Below are 20,962 nucleotides of genomic sequence, written 5' to 3' on the forward strand. Positions count from 1 at the left end.
AATAGTTTATTTTACATTAGTTTGTTGAAACCTTTTAAAAAAACCCACAAGTTATTGCCATGTTTCTCCATTATCAAAGAAAGTTACAAAAATCTTAATACATGAAGTAATCCTAGACCATGACTAAGACCACAACTAGAATAAAAAATCATTATCATAGGTGTCTAATCAAGTACATAAATCATTCTATGGAAGAATCTCAATGGATTCAAAAATTGGTGCTAACTCCAACTTATGACAATCTAATAAATGCCTACTACTCATAGACACATTAAATATCCCATAGACATATATTTGCCACATGAGGTAGTATTTCATGGAAAATCTATGGAATCTTATTCTATAGGAAGGTGTAGATTTGGCACATGAGGCAGCACTAACATGAGGTTGGTCACCTTTGCATTTTTCTTTGTGTTATCAACTGGAGACAATTGCTTTTTAACCCCCAAGAAATGTTATGGAGTTATGTTTATCACTGTATTTATCAAAACTCACTATAGAAATAAGCTAATTATTTATTGTGGATTTTATTTATTTGTTGCATGATCTGTTTACTTGTCACATGATGTGCATATGTGATAGTGGTCACGTTATGCCCTGGTAGATAGACAAAAGGATACTAATGTGTTCTGCATTGTAGTGAGTAGATTATTAGATGGAGTTATGAAAAAGTATGTGCATTTTAATGTTGAAAATTATATGTTTTATAACATTGAAATATTATTGAAAATTGTAGCTACATAGCGTGAAAATATTAGATTTTGTAGGTGCTTATGAGTGCAAGGACTTTGCACGCACACATGTGTAATAGATTTGTTTTGGATGTATTTATTAAAAGAGTTAAAATAGTATTTTTGAATGTAAAACTATTTATAATAGGGTGTGTTAGATTTATTTTTCCAAAAGCAAGTCATACAAAAAAAAAAGAAAAGCAAGAATGCAAAAAGATGCCTTTAATGTATTTTGAGTGCAAAAGCTTAATTCAATTTTATAAATGCATACATGGAGGAGTGCTCACCCATGCACGGGGGAGATTGTACCAATCTTGTGCCTTGCTTGCAAGCTTTGTGGATTTTCTCTTTTCCTTGCAAAATTCTCAAGTTCTATTGTCTTTTCAAATTTTCCATATAGTATGATGAAGGCTAGCAACAAAATTCACTCTAGAATAGGGCAGATTGAAAGTATCAAGATTGTTCTACTTCAAGACTATTCTAAGGTTAGATTTTTGTACTTAGAAGCATTGTTTCCTATTTACATACATCCACTTTGATGATCATGGATTGTAGGAAGTTTTATGTTGTAACCATGATGAAAAATGGTATGCCTAGACAATGTACCTATACAGTTTATGAATTTTGAAAGCTCATATTTCTTTGAATCAAGTACCTTGAAACATTGTTATATACCCATACCTCCCTTCTCTTTATCATGAAGATACTTCCTCTTCTATTAGACTTTTGTTCAAGGACTCTATGTCTTTAGGTAATACACGCTTTGTTGTATTACATCTTTGGTGAACTTGATGTGAAAGTGCCAAAGTTAAGTTCTGTAGTATGGGAAATGATGTAGGTTTCAATTCTAAAATTTATTTGATGATGTTAGGTAATTATTGCAAACCTTTATCCTATATTTGCAACAACAACAACAATAACATATGCAATAGTCTTTTGCAAAGCATGAGTCAATCATGACCAAGGCATTGCAAGCTATTGAGATCTAGGTTAAATTGTTTGATGGTCGGAATGTTTCTAATTACCTGAAGGTATACGCAAAAAAATTGTAATATTTTAGTATTCCTACTCATAGAATGAGTCAAGATTTTTTGCGACTTGCAGATCGTGAGCTAAAGCCATGCATAAATGAGATTTATGCAAAAGGGAATGCATGGGATGATTTTAAGAAAGCTATGAAGGATGAATATTTCATAGAGGATGCAGGATTGGTTATTCACATGACTTTCATGGATTGGGTTGCATAACCCAATAAATGGCTTGTATCTACAAAACTTTCATGGATTGGTTATTCACATGACTTTCATGGATTGGGTTGCATAACCCAATAAAGGGCTTGTATCTACAAAACTTTTGACATGTGGGTTTGAGTGTAAGTAGGTCAATTGGATATTATAGAGAAATAGGCTCTAGAATCTGAAAATATATAGTTGAGGTGGTTGATCTTGCATTATAATTAAGCCTAAAAGAGCTCCTAGAAGACAAAATTACTAAAGATGGATTGAAAACTAAACGGAAATTTGTTAAAGATGCAATCTCTATGGTTGTTAAGAGGCAAAGAAGAAGGGCTATGATGTATGTTGGGGCCTATGCCTTCAACTACAAGGTTACTAAGTATGCAATTAGGCAACCAATGTCTACAAATACTCCTATTAAAGAGGAAGTAATGGATGAATTAGTTGAGTGACCAGCAACTAAAGCTTGAAAAACTAGAGGAAAAGGGGTGGACTAGAGATCTAAGAGCTTTGATTAGACAAGGATTTATATGGCAATCTATTTGGTGTGACAACATTTATTATGAGTGCAAGGATTATGAAATGTATAAGGATGCATTGGACAGAAATTTGATTTTCTTTAAGGATGGAAAAATCCACTTGCACAAGATAGGGATTCCACTCAATGCAAACTTTGGGAATACTGGCATGGAAAAGTTAGTTGGTGATATGACTATAAAAAATGCATATGTTGCAACTACTAATGAAAGAGCAACTACCTATGGTTTGTAGATTGAAAAGGATGTCAGTAGTGCATTCTATGCTTATTGGCAAGAAAGTGGAGATTTGGATATATATTATACATACAACAAAAAATGGAAAGATTCCTAGAGTATATCTGAATGAGGTAGGAAAGAGTATTTGCAAAAAGACAAGTTGGGATGCTTTGATAGATTCCTTGTCTATGTATGCTTACCTTGCCAAGTCTCAAAATATAGGTCTTATGGAAGAAAAGAGAAAAAGAGATTATGGAAATCTTGGAATGTCTAAGAGGGCTGCTAAAGGTAGTGGTAGATCTAGATCTACCTCTGCCTTTTGCTAGGCCTACATCAAAGCATGCTATGGAGGATGTTTCAAAAGAGAAATAGCAAGATCATGTAAACAATCAGGATATAAGTTGTTGTCAAATATAGAAACTACGATTGGTTTGAAAAAGGTCTTGGAAGGGTACACCTTGAACAATAAAGTGAAATTTACTTCTTGGTATTGCTAAGAGAGTTCAATGAAGAAATCATTGACATCATTAAGCAAAAAAGACAAAAAGTTGGAGAACTAACACAAGCTATAGTGCAAGTGAAAAAGAGCCTAGATGGCAAGGAATTGAGGCAATGCTTGATGATAATGAAAGCATTGAGACTGAATGTGCTAATGCTAAAAATGTCACTATTACTAATGGAAGAAAGTGGGTGTGTGAGAGAGATGCATTAGAGTGATGATGAGGTTTTAGGTACAATACCTAGACATCATTATACACAAAATCATTGGGCTCATGCAACCACAAAAACAATAGTGAAGGTTGGGGATCTAGAAATACCTTATATTGCTCTTGTTGACCATGGTTAGGAAACAATGTAATGGTCAAAAGTTTGTTCGATGATGATAGATGGCCAATGGATTTAGAACAAAGTTGGAAGATGTGGGCTGCTAACAATGCCCTTGGAGATTTATATGCAGCTCGCCTAACTGTAAACCATGTAAGAAACCATGATACATGAAGAGATTATCCTTTGCTACTGAATGTAAAAGAATTCATAGATTCTTGAGAGAGAGATAGGTTTTCAATAGAAATCATTGTAAAGAAGGACTAAGATGGTGTGTAATGGAAAAAGCTCTCACATCACATAGTAGGTATACGTGCTTTTTTTACAAGGTTTAATGGATTTTCAACAAAACAAATAGTTATGTATGTTTTCAAAGGGTTGAGACCATGAAAAGGGCTAAAAGATAGTATGTTTTTAGAGCACATAAAGGTATAAAAGAAAATGGTTGTTAGACATTAAATAATGCATAACTAGGATGTATGATGGGCTGTCTTATACAAATACAATGATCAAACTTTCAACTATGTTGAAATCTGAGTTAAAAGCTAGAAATAACATGATAAGGGCATGTTCATTGATTCCAAATAGTGCAAAATGGAGACTTGGGACTAGCAATGTAACTAAAAGTGATAATCACATTAACTCCATGGAGGGACCACTAACCATACATGTGTACCTTGCACTACTAGGGATTTCTCAAAAAGGATTTAGGGTTCAGAACTTCAGCGTGATGGCCTCTCCTACTACACTCATGCTCTCTTGATCTCCTTTGATCATGCCATCTTTCTTACTCTCTCTCGTGTGTACTCTCTTCTGGCTCTTGCTTCACTCCTACACTCTCATCATTTCTCCCTCAGTATAGAAGATCAAGGAGCCCATCCATGGATATCGACTCTTTGCATGAGATGCCATGCGACAATGCAATAAGTGTGGGCTACTTCTAAGTTTGTGCTATTTCTAGCCAAACTAAATAGCAACTTTGTACATCTAGATACTAATTAAAGGGATATGTAGTTTCCCAAAGGGGAGGCCCTCAATGGTAGTTTAGGGTAGGCTTCTTGGTGACTATGAAGTCAGAGAGGTCACTACCATTGGTGGCAACCCCTTTTATAGTTTGGTAATGACCCTCATGTGCAATGAAGCCCTTCCCAATTGTTATGGAGGGCCCTCATATCACTTGGTGGTGACCATCATGTGTAGTGAAAGCTCGCATGGTTCACTACCAAGCAAGGAAGGCCCCTCCTAGTTGCGTAGCAGGGCCCTCATATCGGATTGCAAAGAGGCCCCATATCGTTTGGTGATGACCCTCGTATGCAATGAGGTCCCATGGGTTACCACTCACCACCAAGCCAGGAGGTCCCCTCCCACTTGTGTACAGCCCTTGTATCACTTGGTGGTGAGCTTTATGTGCGATGAAGCCCCCTTGGTCATAACTAAGCAAAGGAGACCCCTCCCACTTGCAAAGAGCTTGCTTGGTGGGCATCCTCATGTGTGGCAAGGCGTGCATGGGTCACTGCCAAGCAAGGGAGGCCCCTCCTAGTTATTGTGGAGAGACCTCATATGGCTTGGTGGTGACCCTCATGTCCAGAAAAGCTAACTGTTGAGAAATGACAAATGATGTATGCTTTAGGAAGAGATATCCTGAATCGCACAGTGGTGCAAATGCTACCTACCCAGTTACTATAAAGCATTGTACTTGACTATCACTTTCATATGGAATGAATACAATATCATGATGCTTTCTTCTTTCAATTAGTGTCATTGTCATTGCCATTCCATTACACAAGATTGTCTTTATGAGTCCAAGCTTCCATCTTGGAACCTAATTCACTTGTGTAACAGTTGTCTACATTGTATATGTCAACATGAATCTTGTCTTCATCTTCCATCCTCCATAGCTCCTACCATGCTCTAGATTCGTGATTTTCACATGGCATCAAAGCCCAGATGAGCATGGCTTATCTCCTCTCCATCTCTACTTAGCTTAGTTTGAGTGCTAGACCCCATTTCCAACTTCGTTTGCATTCCTACCTTCAATTAAGCTTCCATGGCAGCCATAGCCAACAGCAACACCCTGTTAGCTTGAAGCTTTCATATCTCTCTCCACATGCCAAATCTCTCTAAACTTCCTTCTGGAGAATGTTTCTATGCTTCCAAAGCTCCTCCCTCACACCTCAATCACTAAGATTGGGCAAATATAGCTTCAGCATCGCGTCTTTTCAGAGTAGCTGCCATAATTATGTTTGTGGATAGCAGCACCTACCTGACTTGGAGGAGTTAGATCTCCACACACATGTCATATCTCTCCAAGCTCTTTTCTAGGGAAAAGTTCTTAACTCCTTGCGCTCTTTCTTGGCACATTACAGTGGAACGTTGGCCTCCCAATTGCTCAGCATTGCGCGTTTCTTGTCACGCTATCAAAATTGCGCCTGAATGTGGTCATACAATTGTGGTTGTTAGCTTGCTACGTGATTTATCCTGCAGCTATAGGGAAACTAGAGCTCCATATCCAAGCTTACTCCCCACCAATTATCACTTTGAATCATGGACTATACGAGCTGCAGAGCATACAAAAGTTATGTCGCATGTCAAAATCCCTAGAATAGGGAAACCATAGCTACTCAATTTCAAGCTCATATTTCGCTTTACTTTTTCACTCCTCTGAGCTCAACCAGGTCTCTACCCACTGACCTATTGTACCACTCAAGTACTCAGCTTTGGAAGAAGATTTGGAAGACCATCAAGAAACACTCAACTTATCAAGCAGAAAGAAGATTTAAGCTCAAGACTAGACATAGTATCTCTTGATACTACAGAGTGTGTCTTCACACTACCTTGCACTTATGTCTCTTGACACATTGAAATACAACTCTTTTGCTGGTTAATTGAAGCTTACCAACATGGCAGATCTTGAGCAAATAGCAAAGGTCAATGGAGAAGGTTTCCATGCCTGGAAGGAAAAGACCATGTACCACCTCATGAGGAAAGACCTCTAGGATCTCTTTGAAGATGATGAAGGTGATGCAGATGACGGGAAAGAAGATTTAGAAAGCAGAATCCTTGCAGTAGCTCGACCAAAAACCAAAGCATGGAAGAAGATGAATAGCAAGGCACTAGGTATCATTGCCTGGGGACTAAGTGATGATGTGCTACATCATATCTCTGGCATTAAAGATTCTAAAACTACTTGGGAGGAACTTGACAGGATGTTTGATACCCAAGCAAAGAATTCAAAGGTAAAATTACTCATGAAGTTTTATAAACTGGATATAAAAGACAGTGCTTCCATGACCATACACATTAACAGCCTAAAAACCCAGCTTGCAACTCTTAAGAAGAATATTGATGAAGATGAAGCAATAGTCGTACTGCTTGCAAGTGTAAATAAGGATCCATATGAGAATCTTGTGTCCACCCTAAGTAATGTTCCAAGTCTCTCACTTAAAGATATTGAGCACTCTCTTCTTGATGAAGAGAACAAATAGAAGAACAAGAATGCAAAAGATGGTGTCCCATCATCTAGGAAAAATCTCCTATACACCAAAGGAGGTGCTAGACCCATAGGAAGAGGTCGAGGATTCAAAACCAACAACAAAGATCACATGACATGTCATTATTCTAGTAAGATTGGCCAAATAGCCAGTGAATGTTTCCACCGTAAAAGAGCACAATAGATGCAGAATGGTAGCCACCAGAATCAGTTCATGAATGAAAGAGAAGAAGAAGAAGAAGAAGAAGATGCTTCTGCTACCATCAACAACTCTGACAGATTGTTCTAAAGAAATTTCATTGTATCTTTTGTATGTTTTTCCCATAGTGGATCTCTATGTTTTCCTTAGTGGATTTTCTTTGTAAAAGCCTTGCCAAATATGTAAAGTTTCAAGCTTTAACTTGACTAGGCTGCCTATGAGCTAGTCTCCTGGGCCATGTCACCATGTACGGGGGGAAAGGCCAACGTGTAGGAATTCATCATTTGAGGGGGGTGTTGAGAAATGACAAACGATGTATGCTCTAGGAAGAGATATCCTAAATCCCATAAGCACAGTAGTGCAAAATGCTACCTACCCAGCTACTATAAAGCATTGTACTTGACTATCACTTTCATATGGAACGAATACAATATCATGATGCTTTCTTCTTTCAATTAGTATCATTGTCATTGTCATTCCATTACACAAGATTGTCTTATGAGTCCAAGCTTCCATCTTGGAACCTAATTCACTTGTGTAATAGTTGTGTAAATTGTCTATGTCAACATGAATCTTGTCGTCATCTTCCATTCTCCATAGCTCTTGCCATGCTCTAGATCCACACTTTTCACACTCACATGGGTCACAACCAAGCGAGAGAGGCCCCTCCTACTTGTTGTTGTAGAGGGACCCCCTGTATCACTTGGTTGTGTCCATTGAGGTCTACATGGTCATGACCAAAATTGACAGAGGCCCCTCCCAATAGAGAAGGAACCTCGTATCACTTGGTGGTAACTCTCGTATGTGATGAATCCCATATGGGTAACCATCAAGGGAGGGAGACCCCTCCCACTTGTGAAGAGACCCTATATCCCTTGATAATGGCCCTCGTGTGCAATGAAGCTTGCATGGATAACCACTAAGAAAGGGAGACCTTTCCACTTACACACAAAGACCATGTATCACACCTGGTCGTGACCCTCATGTGCAATGAAACTTGCATGGGTCACGACCAAGGGCCCCCATATTGCTTGGTGGTGATCTTGTTTATGGTGTGGGTGAGAATTTTGTTTAGGAGGTTTATTTAGTTTGGTGAATTTTTTGATCCTTTCTACTTATGTTCTCTTTTATGAACAAGAAATAGGATGAAGTATGAACTAGAGTTCAAGAATGATATGGAGGAAATGCCAAATGAAACCTTTTTATGTTCCTCTACAATGTGCACTCTCATTCCCATCCTCCTAAGTTGTCGTATATGTCTACTTCACTGCTTCCTATTGAGAATTTTTTTCTTTCCTATATGAATGTGCTAAGTGTCCACATAGAGGAATACTGAAGAATACTTTCAAGTGGCGCAGTGATTGAAAAGGCACAAAAATATGTTCACACTCGACTTTGCCACCAACAAAGTTACGAAAAGAAAGCTAGCCAAATTGATGGATAAATTACTTAGCAATACACATAAGGACACAAGGAGATGTCACCTTTTGTAATCCTCTGCATTCTACACCTCCTAGGATGAGAATGACTTAGAAGGGACTTCAAGGTAACATGGTAAGGATAGAAGACAGCTTGACATCACCAAAGGAGAGATTGAAGAGATAGATGAGTTGATACCCTTTGACACAAAGGAGAGAGAATAGAATTCTTTGTAGAGTTTTGATCAAGTCCTAGCTACCTTGAATGACTTATAGGATGTGCAAAATCAGCCTAGTGCATGTGAGGAAGCCTATCTATCTCATGCCAACCTACATTTACAATTGTCAAATGCCCAAGACTATTTGTTATTGAACCACATATTCAAGAATTTGGGAATTCCTAATGTGATTAATATTTGGACACATGGTCAAATCTTATCCCCTTACTTGAAGGTGAAATTTTCCATAGATACTATATAAGTAGTCCCCCTAAGTCCCACTCTCAAATATGGGGTTAAGGTCTAGCCACTTGGTCAAATATTTACTCCTTATTTGAGCGTGGAACTTTGGAGATTCCCACATTCTCTAATATGGTATTATTGGCCAATATAATAAATTTACTAGACATTTGTGAGAGGATTAGAGTCTCACTGCCTTAACACACTTTAGTGAGGTTGACTTTGGGTGGACAAGGGACGAGATAGATATGCACCTCTTGGTTGATTTTGCGGTCAAATATGCAAAGTTTATTATGGGTGAGCAGAACCTCAAAAGTATTAAAGTGGAGGCCAAGACTTACGAGTGGTGGCAATTTCCTACTGAAGAAGAAAGAGTTGCAATAATTGAAAGGCTTGGTCTAGCCAACATGGGAAAGTATGAGGCATCAACTGTACAAGACTATGGGAGTGGCACAATCTCATTATGGATGGCATGTTTTCCTAAAAGCGATGAGAATCATCTAGTATTTAGTTTATTATGCTCTTGTTATTCTTGTTCAATGATACCTCTTAGTTTTCTTTTCTAAGAATGCATCTTTGCAACTAGGTCTTCATGTATAGCATGACGACTTCCTGACTTGAGCAATAGGCTCAAGAACATCGGCTATCAATAGCTCCAAGGAAATAGCGCACCAAAAAATGCGGTTCTTTCACAGTCCATGGGAAAATTGGATCATACAAAGGTACACACAAATACTATACCATGCAATGTATTGTCAAGAAAAATTATATTGATTTGAATAAATTTTATACATTATGTTCATTATAGATTATAATTTTTCATGATGAGTATTATCCTGACAATGCAAGGCTCCCCCTTTTTGTGCTGTGTATGTTGACTAGGTTTTGTGGTTGGAGACTGTGCCCTACTAACAAATGTAGAGAAGATAATTTTGATCAAAAAATGATTTAACACCATATTGGGGAATATGGGAATTTCCCATAAGTTTAGGGCACGTGATCAAATCTTTGGATTTGTCATAACTTGAACACTATAACTCCAAATCGAGTCCTCTATAGCTCAATAGATTCCATTTTTCAAGTGCTTTCCAATTATAGGTCACATCATATGGTTTTGAGAAACTTGTGGGCATGTTATCCGTGTGCCACCTTTTTAGTATTCAAAAAATGGGAATTGGGAGATTCCCAAACTCACTAATATTGTGTTATTTTCATTGTGGGGGTGTTTAGCATTGGGTATGGATGCCAATCTTTAAGGGGCCCTTACTACATCTCATATGCTACTCATGCCATTGTAGTAGGGGTTGATGACATGTACAATTTACATCCTTACTCAAAAAGAGAATTTTACAGTGGATGAAAGGTAAGGTTATTGTGGAGTCACTATCTCCAATAGTATCAACACCACGTATACAATTACCAACCTCATAGGATGAGAATGATGAAGCCAATGAAATCCTGGCAAAGAATATGAAATCATCCTCTTGGAGCCCACGTAGCTAGGAATATGAAATTGTCCTCTTTGAGCCCACATAGCTAGGAATAAAAGCTGTGATTATCCACTCTTTGAGTCCCATCTCTGGCCTTGCCTATCCCTAGAGGCCAACCATTCTAAAACATTTTTATTCGCACATGAGTTATTTTATTCTTCTTGTCTCTTTTGTTACAATATTTGTAATGCAAGAGCTATGTCTAAATTTATGCATGTCATATTTGCTTTTTCTATCCTTAGTCTCTACCAAAGTACTTTATAAAACCACTAGAAAACTTCTAGTAGGCTATTTCCCTTTTGTGCATCACCACCATGTCTTGTATGTCTAAAGTACCTGGTCTTTACTTGGTAATGTGACTTCTCCATTTCTTACGTGGACCAAAAAAATACTACCACACAAACTAGGGACCGTGACTATAAATAATATGTTGTTCATAAGAAAAAAAGATGGGATTAGTTAAGTGCCAAACAGTAAGTTCAAGGCATAGAAATAAATAATGAAGTTCCTTATGTTATAGCATATGAGATTATTTTCTCCCAAGCATCCTTCACAAAGGTTTTGAATGTGTCAAGGGTCTTCTTGAATGCTAGGAGATTCTCCTTATACTAAGGTGTTTTGTCATAATACATGAACATTGTATTCAATGCCTCCCAGACTTTAGCCTTCTTGCTCCTTACTCTTCCACGTGGTCTAACTGCACTGTGTATCCCTTTCCATTGATTGTAATGAATGTGAGAAAAACCTTTTGTGGAGGTCCTTTTTCTAGGCTTTCTATGGAAGCCCAAAAACAATATGTCCTTAACTCCACCTTTTGAGGGTTTCCTAGGAGCCCTATTCCCATTTTTGGATATTTAAGGATCTGCATCAATCACAACATTACCCTAGTGGAGACCAATGCATGACAGAACCTTCTCAATAGCCTTGATAGCATCATCCTTGGCCTTTTGGGATTGCATTTTCCATCCAAATCCAATGTAAAGATGCACAATTTTCTCTACTATTCTACACAAGGCATGTAATGTGTTCATATGGACATTTGTTAAAGGGATATTTATAATGTCTTGAAAGTTTGGATCTTTGGTATGTATATTAGGCACCTTATTCCAACTAGTAGCATTGCACTCCTTGGCCATGGCAATTTTGTGAACGCAAGGATTCTTAGTAGTTGCAACTCTTGGCACATTATACATGCATGTTAGTGCCTTTAAATTTGTGATCATGTGGTACTCCACTTAATATTATCCAAACCCTTCACGCTTAGTTCCTCTCTTACTTCTTGAGCACTTATCACGTTAGGTATAGAAGTTCATTGAAACACCCAGTGCAACATGTCTAAATCTTCCATGGAAAACCTAAAATGCTTCCAACCACCAAATGTCTTGCTCTGATTGTAGTTAAAGTGTACTGAGCCCTCCATGCCTTCATCATAGTCACTACTTGGCTAAAGAGCCCTATTCATCGGTGTGATAGAAACTCTCTCCATTTTCTCACTTTTCATAATCTTAGTTTCATCTAGATTGATAATAGAAATGGAAATCCCATTTGTTATTATGTGCTCTAGCCAATAAAACCTAATCATAGCTCTCTACAAAGTCCTTAGGTCAAAGAATATGTTGTTACCATTGTCGTAATTTAGTACTCTCTTCTCTCTAGGATAGCTATTCATAATGTGAAAGGATTCATCAAGGACTTCTAATACTCTATCGTTGATGTTACGTCTTGTTTGTTGAATTGAAGATGAATTTGGAAGCAAAGACCCATTGACCCTTTTTTTCTTCAATGTTTCTTGTATAACTTTGAAGAGTTGAGGGTAGCTTTGTTTACTAATCCCCACTTTGTCCAATGTACCTTGGATGTCCTCTTTGTCCAAGCAAGACCTTTAAAGGAACTTTTCAACACATTGTTCCCTAGCTTCCTAAATCTCTTCTTAGCCAACATGTTTCCTGCAGCTTTTGTGGGGAATGATGTTATTGTAGGCTTGCGATGCTCTCTCCACATTCCTCATTCCTTTGTTCGGATGGAGAATCGCCCTATAATTACAACAATGATAACGATATATATATATATAAGCACATGGATTCATAATACATTCAAAGAACGAGTACTTGCTTTGGACTTTATGCTCCCGAAACACAATAGGATAATACCACTAGTTTAGGGTAAGCGACCAACAATTATCATATTGTTATTATTATTCTTCTACTACCTCCACTTCTAGGCTTGAGTGTATTGATATTCTGTAGACTTATCTGCCTTTCATGCAACCCAAGCATCATTTTCTTCCATTTGGCTCCATATAGTTGTGTTCCAAGTCTCCTTATTTTTCCTTGGTTCTCTTCTAATTGTTTCCTCATTGTATCTATTTCTTAGCATAACCATTGGTTCTCCAACTTCAAAATTTTTGAATGGCCTACTCGATTCTGAGTATAAGCTAGAAGCCCTATTTGACCCCTCAACAATAGGGAATACAAAAAGAATGGAGGAGTGCTTCTTGTTCTAGGATCCATATGATACAACTTGCCATCTGTCCATAAATCAATATTCTTTCTACCCTCGAACCTCATTGCTTCTAATGCACACAATGTGTTACCAAAACACCTTTGTTTCTTTTGCAAATAGGTACATACCCATCGTCCAAATCAATATGGAGGTGGTATGGATGTTTATGGTTATCCATGCTTACAATCGATTTACCAAGAAGTGATTCAAGCTTACAATTGGATGTGGTTTATTATCCCCAAAATGAAAATTTAAAAATGAAAAGGGAATACTTTGAGAAAGCCATTGAAGCTTAAAGAGAAGTTTCTAAGCAATAACAAGGCATTGAAGGTGACTAGTGCATGAGACGCATACGAAGTTCATTCAATGAATAATAGACAATGAAAGTACCAAGGTACAAAGGGTAAATATTCCTCAACATTGCTAACTTCTTTTCAATAAAATTTTTTAATAAATTGAATCACACTTTTTCCCTCCTCCATTTCTTATAGGATAAAAAAGTGTCCCTAAATCTCCCCTAATGCCTATAATGTTAAATAGGATGTGCTTTTAGTATCTAGTTTTTACTTAACTATTTTTTTTCCAAACAATTTTATCATTATACAATTGTTGTGCTCGGTCTCATAAATCATTTTGGCTTTCAATACAAACATCAATAAATTATTTCACATCTATCATACAACAATCCAAACAACACCATTGCAATTTGCAATGCCACACATCTTCTACAGGTCACACAACACCATAGTAGTTTATAGCGCCAAAGCAATTTGCCTCACTAGCTTGTGACACTCTTACCCAAAGCCCGTATAGATCATCGCCGGTCCACAAAATTCATTAAGTCCATGTTTTACATTATTTAGAACCTACCTCCACCTGCACCAACCCCCCTCCTTTTGTCCTTTCACATTCTCACACTCATTATTTTGCATGATGCTTTCATTGTGTATATGGGATTTAAGTGGTTTTAGTCTACCTCATCACCTCCCTCTGCAATGTAAGGGCAACACCCAAAGGTGAAGTTTAGACCTAAGTTGTTGCCCTAATAATGAGATATACCCTAGTTCTTTTTTGCTAGTCTTAGCATCAACACCCAAGCCAAATTAAGAGCCAAGGCCTTAGGAGGAATATATGCATTAGCAAGTCGACAATTTGGAAGCAAAGATTGTAATTTTGAAAGACTCACCTACAAAAGTGCTTACACATTTGTCGAAGTCAAAGAGAGGACCAAGATAACTATAGCCAATAAGAAGATTGAGGATGAAATCATAGGAATGGCAATCAATGTGCAACAAGAGGTATAGAAGGACATTGAACTAAGGAAGAAGCCAAATAAGGAAGGTATGACAAACACTATCTTTCAAAACTAAATGAAACTACATCGCAAAAGAAGATTGCATTCCTAAAATTAGAGTGTTGAGTGATCAAAATGTTTCAAAGGAACCAAAATGTTTTCTCTACATCACACAATTGAAACCAAAACATTCTACTTGTAACCCTTGTATACATGGCCTAATTGCAATTTTAATCTATGGTATGCATGGCCTTATTGAACTAGATTATTCAAACTTACTAATGCAAGAGAACATGTCCTACTAATTACATTTGGACATTATTATTGCAAGAAAATAAAGGCTTAAATATGAGTGCATTATATTTTTTTTCAAAAGTAGATGGTCAATCGGATAATGTCAAGCATTCAATGATAGAACTTCTCAAGCGCAATGTTTTCGAATTTGCATGTAGAAACACCATTCACCTCAATGGACAATGTCACTTTTAAATTTGTGCAAACACAAAGAAAATAATCTCATTCACATAGTAGGGGTAAGTTATTGAGGAAAATAAATATATAGAGAATGTTTTGATCAAAACAAGCCACGCTATTACCAAAATTGATATTGCTTAAAGAGGTCATGATGTCATTTGGAGAATGCAAGTTACAATCTATATTGTCCTCTACTACTACCTAGAGTGGTTATCGTCTATCAAACATTTAGGAAAACAGAATCTCTCTCTCTCTCTCTCTCTCTCTCTCTCTCGGCTATTGGATGTTGCTCCTTTGCAAGAGAAGCTCCAACAACATAACACCAACAATAGAGAATACTTTCTAAACGAGCCAACTATTCTTAGCTAGTTTCATGGCTAGAGAGAAGTATAAGGCTAAGTATTCAAAGACTTCTAATCTAACCTCCTTGAAGAGATACTTGCAAGCTTGTGGCTCCTTAGTTTGCATAATGCTATCACTCTCCTCTTCATCCAAAGATTTAGAGTTCCTAGCCCATTTAAACTTGCAAGCTCTATTGGGCTAGTTCAATGGTTTACTCGTATCTTTGGGAGTTGGGAAATAAATTATAAAAATAGTGTATGGGATATTAATATTTGGAACTATTTAGTGCTAATTGCTTGTTTACAATAGCAACCTAGTTACCCTGCATTCTCTTTATTTTATTGATTTGCATTTATATTTATGTATTTGTGTGCAAAGATGTGTTACATTACCCTTTGATTTTATTGGCCACTTTCAACTATGCCCATGTCATTCACAAATAAAACCTAAGACAAAATGTACCATTGACGCATTTAAATTTTGAGATAAACATTGAATGCACTTATGAAAGGGAAGCTTATAAACATTGATCTTAGATTGGAATAACCAAAAACAATAATAATAATAAATATCCGTGACATGAAATATATAAAATTACAATTTAATTTAAAGGCCAAAAGAAAAAAAAAAGCCCATCACATTTTGCATAGAGGGGTAGATGTCATGATTCATTTTGTTGCAACAAAAACCATAGGCATCTGCATTGTGACATCATTTCTCATCCTATCCAAAATAAAATGTTACATGCTCAAAATATTCTCCCTTGCCATGTTGTGTGAAGAAACAAGTACTTCTATACATCTTGACATCTTACATCCCATTAATGAGGAGAAAGTTATCTGACAAGCACATGCACCATGTATTTTCCACAATAGTCACAATATATGCTTATGCTTGCAATATCTTCACTATGGTCCCCTCCCCCTCCACTGTTGCTCCCCCTCAAATTTAAAAGAGAAGGGCTTCTGTACAATCTGTCATGTTGCACTCCATTCAAGGAGGACAATGTTATCTACATACCACAAGTATCCAAGCTCATGCACTATACACTCTCCAATTTAGTCTCAATTTTGTCATTCGAATCATCGAATTACCTATACATGCTGAACTCCACTTATCTCCAAAAAAGTGCAACAGGTTGAAAGTGTGAAAATCAAAGAGGGAAATATACCATTCTCATTCATAAGCAGCCTCCTGACCATTACTGTGTTCATCTCTACAAGCATACTGATAGTAAGCACGCATTGCTACTGCAGAGAGAAAAGCTGTGCCAAACAACCAATGAATCAGCATGGAACTAGCATAACACTTGAGCTAGATACACCTGATACAAAGCAGCTCACCCCCACACAAGCGAGTTGACAGAGAAGAGATGTTCCATGCTAAGGCAATAACTGCAATTAATACTGCCTTCTTGTGGCCACACGCCTCCCAGGTAGTCTCAAGCCATTGTAGACCATTTCTGGCTGCAAGCATAATAGATATCAAATTAAGAGAAATAGTACAAGCAAGAGCTGTTTGATAAACTACTGCAATACACTGGTCTCAAAGATCAACAGAATGAAAACCAGATATTTGGAGATGCCTTACCTTGCTCGAGCAGGTGTTCCCTATAGGTTGAGTAGCATTTAGGTACAACAAAAACACTGAAGAATGCTGGAGGGCAGGCAAAAAATCTCCACTTAACATTCCCACAGAATTCTCCTTAATGGCTAGAGAAAAAAATGACAACAGAGGGGAGAGTAACATGTACCGATACGTGCAAGGGTCCACACACTCATCATAGAACCAGCTTTGGCAAAAAACCAAAGAGCTAAACCCACCTAAAGATCAAAGATAACACATAAGTGACTCTCAAGAGAAAATAAATGTGTCTGGGTTATACTCTCTCTCTCAATGATTCAAAGCAAGTGGGACAGTGAGGACCTTTAGTGTTACCACAGGTTCTCCAGAAAAAAGCTCTCCTAACTTGTACAGCAGTATGTTTATCACTGGCAACAGAACTCGAATGAGAGTCAGAGCATCTCTTTCACCTAACATGAATCCTGATGGTGAAGATTTTGTCATTCCCCTGCCGAAGCATGAAACTTGCTCTATGTCAGGACTCTAACAGCTTTGCTGACTAGTATGAAATAACTTCAATAGTATTAACATGGAGAGATTTCAAACACACTTTATGATGCTCACCCACGAAGATATGAACGCTTGATGAATGTCCCTGCAAGAAAGAACAGGGCTATATATGCCAACATTGAGATCACACTGCACAAAAATACAGTTAGTCATGGATCACCAATCCACTACTGTGAACCATAAAAAGACTAGTATCTGTACCTGTAGTGCATGTCTCGAACAAGGGACAGAGATAAAATGCCAAAACAGCCTGATCCAAATAGGAGCGTGGATTGTGGAATATGTTTCCACATAACAATATCCACTACACCATGAACCTGAGTGTCACTACCAATTACAACACATATCTAGTAACTGCTATGAAAACTCTGTGGTACACACCTAAGAGCTGCAACCAATCCAGGCTGCCAGCCAATTCCCTTGCTTCTGCCAACAAGTTGACAAATTTAAGATTCTAAGTTTATGAAGTCCCATTCTGCTAACAAATTGGAAACACAGTAAAAGCACTACCTATGATCACATGTAAATTACACATACAAACCTCTATTCGTTCTTCTGGATGAGGCACCTGCTGCTGTGGATAGACCAGGCAGTCTGTAAGGAGCATAAATTAGAGGTGCTCCTGCTAGAGGACTGCCAAAATTGAGAGGTGGTGGTGGACAAAATGGCATATCCAATGAAACAGGTTCAGGTGTCTTGCGTTTGTGTCGCCGAGGACTCTGATCAGAAATCCTGTCAACATTATCCATTTCCAAATCAACTGCTTTAAGTCCTTGAGAAGCTTCAGATCTCGGCTTTCTGTGATGGGCCTCAGTGTCAACATGGACTGCTGCCTTGCTCCTCCTGGGTTTCCTCCTGATACTGCTTTCGGATGGACCTTTGTCGCATACAATTTCCGAGTCAACTCCAGGCACTACTGATGTATTGTGAAGCACCTTATTTCTTCTTGGACTTCTCCTGGTAGTGATGCCCTCTGATGGATTATTCTCAAGAGAAATGTCAGCTGTTGCAACCTTGCTTCTTGAGCTTCTCCTTCTCGTACTAATGCCCTCTGGTCGATGAACATCAGGGGCAATATTATACCCATCCTGGGTTGCTCCAAGAGACGCCCTGCTCCTCCTTACGCTTCCCCTGCTACTGATGCCGTGTGATGAGCCTTTCTCTGCAGCGACAAGCACAGCCCTCTTGCCAGAATTCAGGATAGGCAACTCTTCTCTACTGCCAGGATTCAGAATAGGCAACTCTTCTCTACTGAACCGTTTGGAGGCGCCCTTACTGGATCTATCTGAAGCAGGAGGACTTCTATGTCCTGTGGTATCTCTCCTCGATCGTGTCTGCGTGACGGCAGAGACAGAATGGTCCTGTTTTCTCTCTTGCAAACCCTCATCTGTTCCATTCAACATCATAGTAGGCCCTGTCTGCACTTGACCCTCAAGCAAGGAGCCTTGACTGGCAGCAGCATCATCACCATCACCATCACCATCACCATCATCATGAGGATGCCTTGACACAGGCAGCTCTGCAGAGGATCTTGGAGAGGTAGGTTTCTCTTCTTCTTCTGGATCCATGGTGGCCCCGGCCCTCCAAAATACTGTGCTCAGAAGCCACAATACAGGAGCACCACAGCTCATCAGCAGGATTGTCTTTATGCAACCATATCCAGATGCCCTTTTGAGCTTTTCTTCTCTGCACGTCACATACCCTTTCACGATTCATTTGCAAGCCTCAACACCATTGTTTTGATTAGAAGACACTGACAGAAGATCCTCTCTCAAAGGAAGAGCTTTAATAAGTACTATTTGAAGTGGATTAAGACTAATTAAGCATTATTATTTCAAGTTGGTAGGAAAGAGCCTGATAAGTACTATTTCCAGTGGATTAGGACTAATTAAGTACTATTTCAAGTTGATTAGGGCTAATCAAGTACCCTTTCAAGGTCATCAAGGGTAATCAAGTGTTTTTTCAAGGTCAAGAAATAGCCTGATAAGTACTATTTCAAGTTAATTAGGACTAATTAAGTGTTGCTTCAAATTGATTAGGAAAGAGCCTAATAAGTATTGTTTCAAGTTGATTACGACTTGAGAACTAGAACTAACCACATCTTTTCATGACCTAAACACAATAGTAAAAAGAATAAGTTGACTAGGATATCTTAGTACACACTACTTAGTGTCCGAGGTTATGTCTTAGTACACACTACTTAGTATCCACTACTTGAGGTTATGTCTTAATACACAATACTTAGTATTCACTACTAGAGCTTATGAGCTGATTGGGACTCAATAAATTACATCTAAATATGTGACGGTTCTAGGTGTGAGGTTTGGCTTTATAGGCAATCAATGTATGGTTAGGCCAACATTTTTTTAGCTTAACATTGTCTTACAAATCCTTGACATCTCCTCACATCATGTTTGTTTGATCTTAGCCATCGATGTTAAAAAGGAAGGCTAATCAATAACCAAATTAAAAAATGACATTGAGTAAAGTCCAAAAAAGACAATTAAATTCTATTGTTCCCATATTATCCTTTCTTATGCTCAACGTTTGGTGCAATGGCCCATGGTTGTGGAGGACCATAGTCAGCTCAAGTGTCATTGGCTCTAGGAATGTCATTAACTTTCTTCCTATCTGGCAACCCATGAGTCTCCATTAGCCGCTTGCAAGCTCACAAACCCACTCTTCGGAAAGCAAGGTCATATCAAACAAGGCTGTCATCTTACATGAAGGCTATTTGTAGTTGTTGGAGATAGTGAGATCTATCAGACAAGGTTGTCATCTTGCACCAAGGCTATTTGCAATTTTTAGAGATAACTTCGAATTTGTTGGTAGATCCAACAATCACCAAGGGTATTTGCAATTGCTGGAGATGGCTTCGAATTGTTGGTGATCCAACTATCACCAAGGGGGGGCATCAAAGTTATAACCCTTTTTTATAACTAGACCCAAGCCTTTGCCTACCCCTAGTTGCTCTATCTATGGTTGTTACCCTTGTAATCCACCTTCACCCTATGAGATTCCAACCCAAACTTTGTACGCTTGCAAATAAAAGCACACTATCTTAACATGTTTTTTCCCTTCCTTTGTGCTGCTTAGCTAGCATTCCTAGTTGGTCAATGCAAATAGACGTGAAACCATGGAACTTAAATAGCATCTGTGTTGACATCTAAGTTATGTGCATCCTTTTACATGTCATCAATATCTTCCACTTTAGTTAACACTAAATTGGTAGCTGCGTCAAGTAATGGTTGCAAGTTAATTGCAAAAGGTAAGCATGTTGATAGATTGTTTACTCTTGATATAGATCTACATGAAATGGATGATGCTATGTTTGCACAACATTCAATTGTTGTGGATGACATTGAAATTCGGCCATAACTTGCATATCGATCATGCAAATGTTTAATGTTTGAAAGCTATGCAATCAAAAGAGATTGTGGATGGCTTACCAAAGTTCAAAGTTGATGGGATGCATAAAGTATATGTAGCACACCAACTTGGAAAGCAGGCAAAGCATGCATTGCCACATGAAAAGCATGTATACAATAAGCCACTTGAGTTGACACATTCTGATGTGTGGGTTCCTACAAAGACTACAACTACAAGTGGTTGCAAG

At 38.1% G+C, this 20,962-nt stretch overlaps 1 protein-coding gene across 3 annotated transcripts; it reads right to left on the reverse strand.

The window, feature by feature from the left end:
• Positions 1-15,984: 15,984 nt before the first annotated feature.
• On the reverse strand, positions 15,985-19,114 carry LOC148017303 (uncharacterized). 3 transcript variants are annotated; one of them, XR_015687900.1, is made up of 9 exons: positions 17,888-19,114; positions 17,728-17,772; positions 17,548-17,650; positions 17,401-17,475; positions 17,140-17,284; positions 16,967-17,036; positions 16,804-16,823; positions 16,557-16,679; positions 15,985-16,478 (listed from the first exon to the last, which is right to left on the reverse strand). XR_015687900.1 is itself a non-coding variant. In XM_087663215.1 (9 exons), the coding sequence occupies exons 1-9, from the start codon at positions 18,975-18,977 to the stop codon at positions 16,390-16,392; spliced, it is 1,803 nt and encodes a 600-aa protein (XP_087519341.1). In that variant the 5' UTR covers positions 18,978-19,113; the 3' UTR covers positions 15,985-16,389. The 3 variants fall into 3 exon arrangements, 2 of the variants coding, with proteins under 2 accessions (XP_087519341.1, XP_087519340.1); XM_087663215.1 differs by having other exon boundaries at positions 16,804-16,869; positions 17,728-17,769; positions 17,888-19,113; XM_087663214.1 differs by having other exon boundaries at positions 16,804-16,869; positions 17,888-19,113.
• Between the last annotated feature and the right edge of the window lie 1,848 nt (positions 19,115-20,962).

Source organism: Lygodium microphyllum, chromosome 22 (assembly GCF_053477565.2).
Source record: "Lygodium microphyllum isolate KBCC chromosome 22, Lygodium_microphyllum_v1.1.10, whole genome shotgun sequence".
NCBI lineage: Eukaryota > Viridiplantae > Streptophyta > Polypodiopsida > Schizaeales > Lygodiaceae > Lygodium > Lygodium microphyllum.

Bases quoted from the DNA above. Each gene is read 5' to 3' on its own strand.
- LOC148017303 (XM_087663214.1), bottom strand. From the start codon at position 18,977: ATGAGCTGTGGTGCTCCTGTATTGTGGCTTCTGAGCACAGTATTTTGG. The intron at 17,773-17,887 runs GTTTGTATGTGT...ACTTGTTGGCAG, and splicing joins ATCCAGAAGAACGAATAGAG to AAGCAAGGGAATTGGCTGGC. The intron at 16,680-16,803 runs GTAAGGCATCTC...TTATGCTTGCAG, and splicing joins GGAACACCTGCTCGAGCAAG to CCAGAAATGGTCTACAATGG.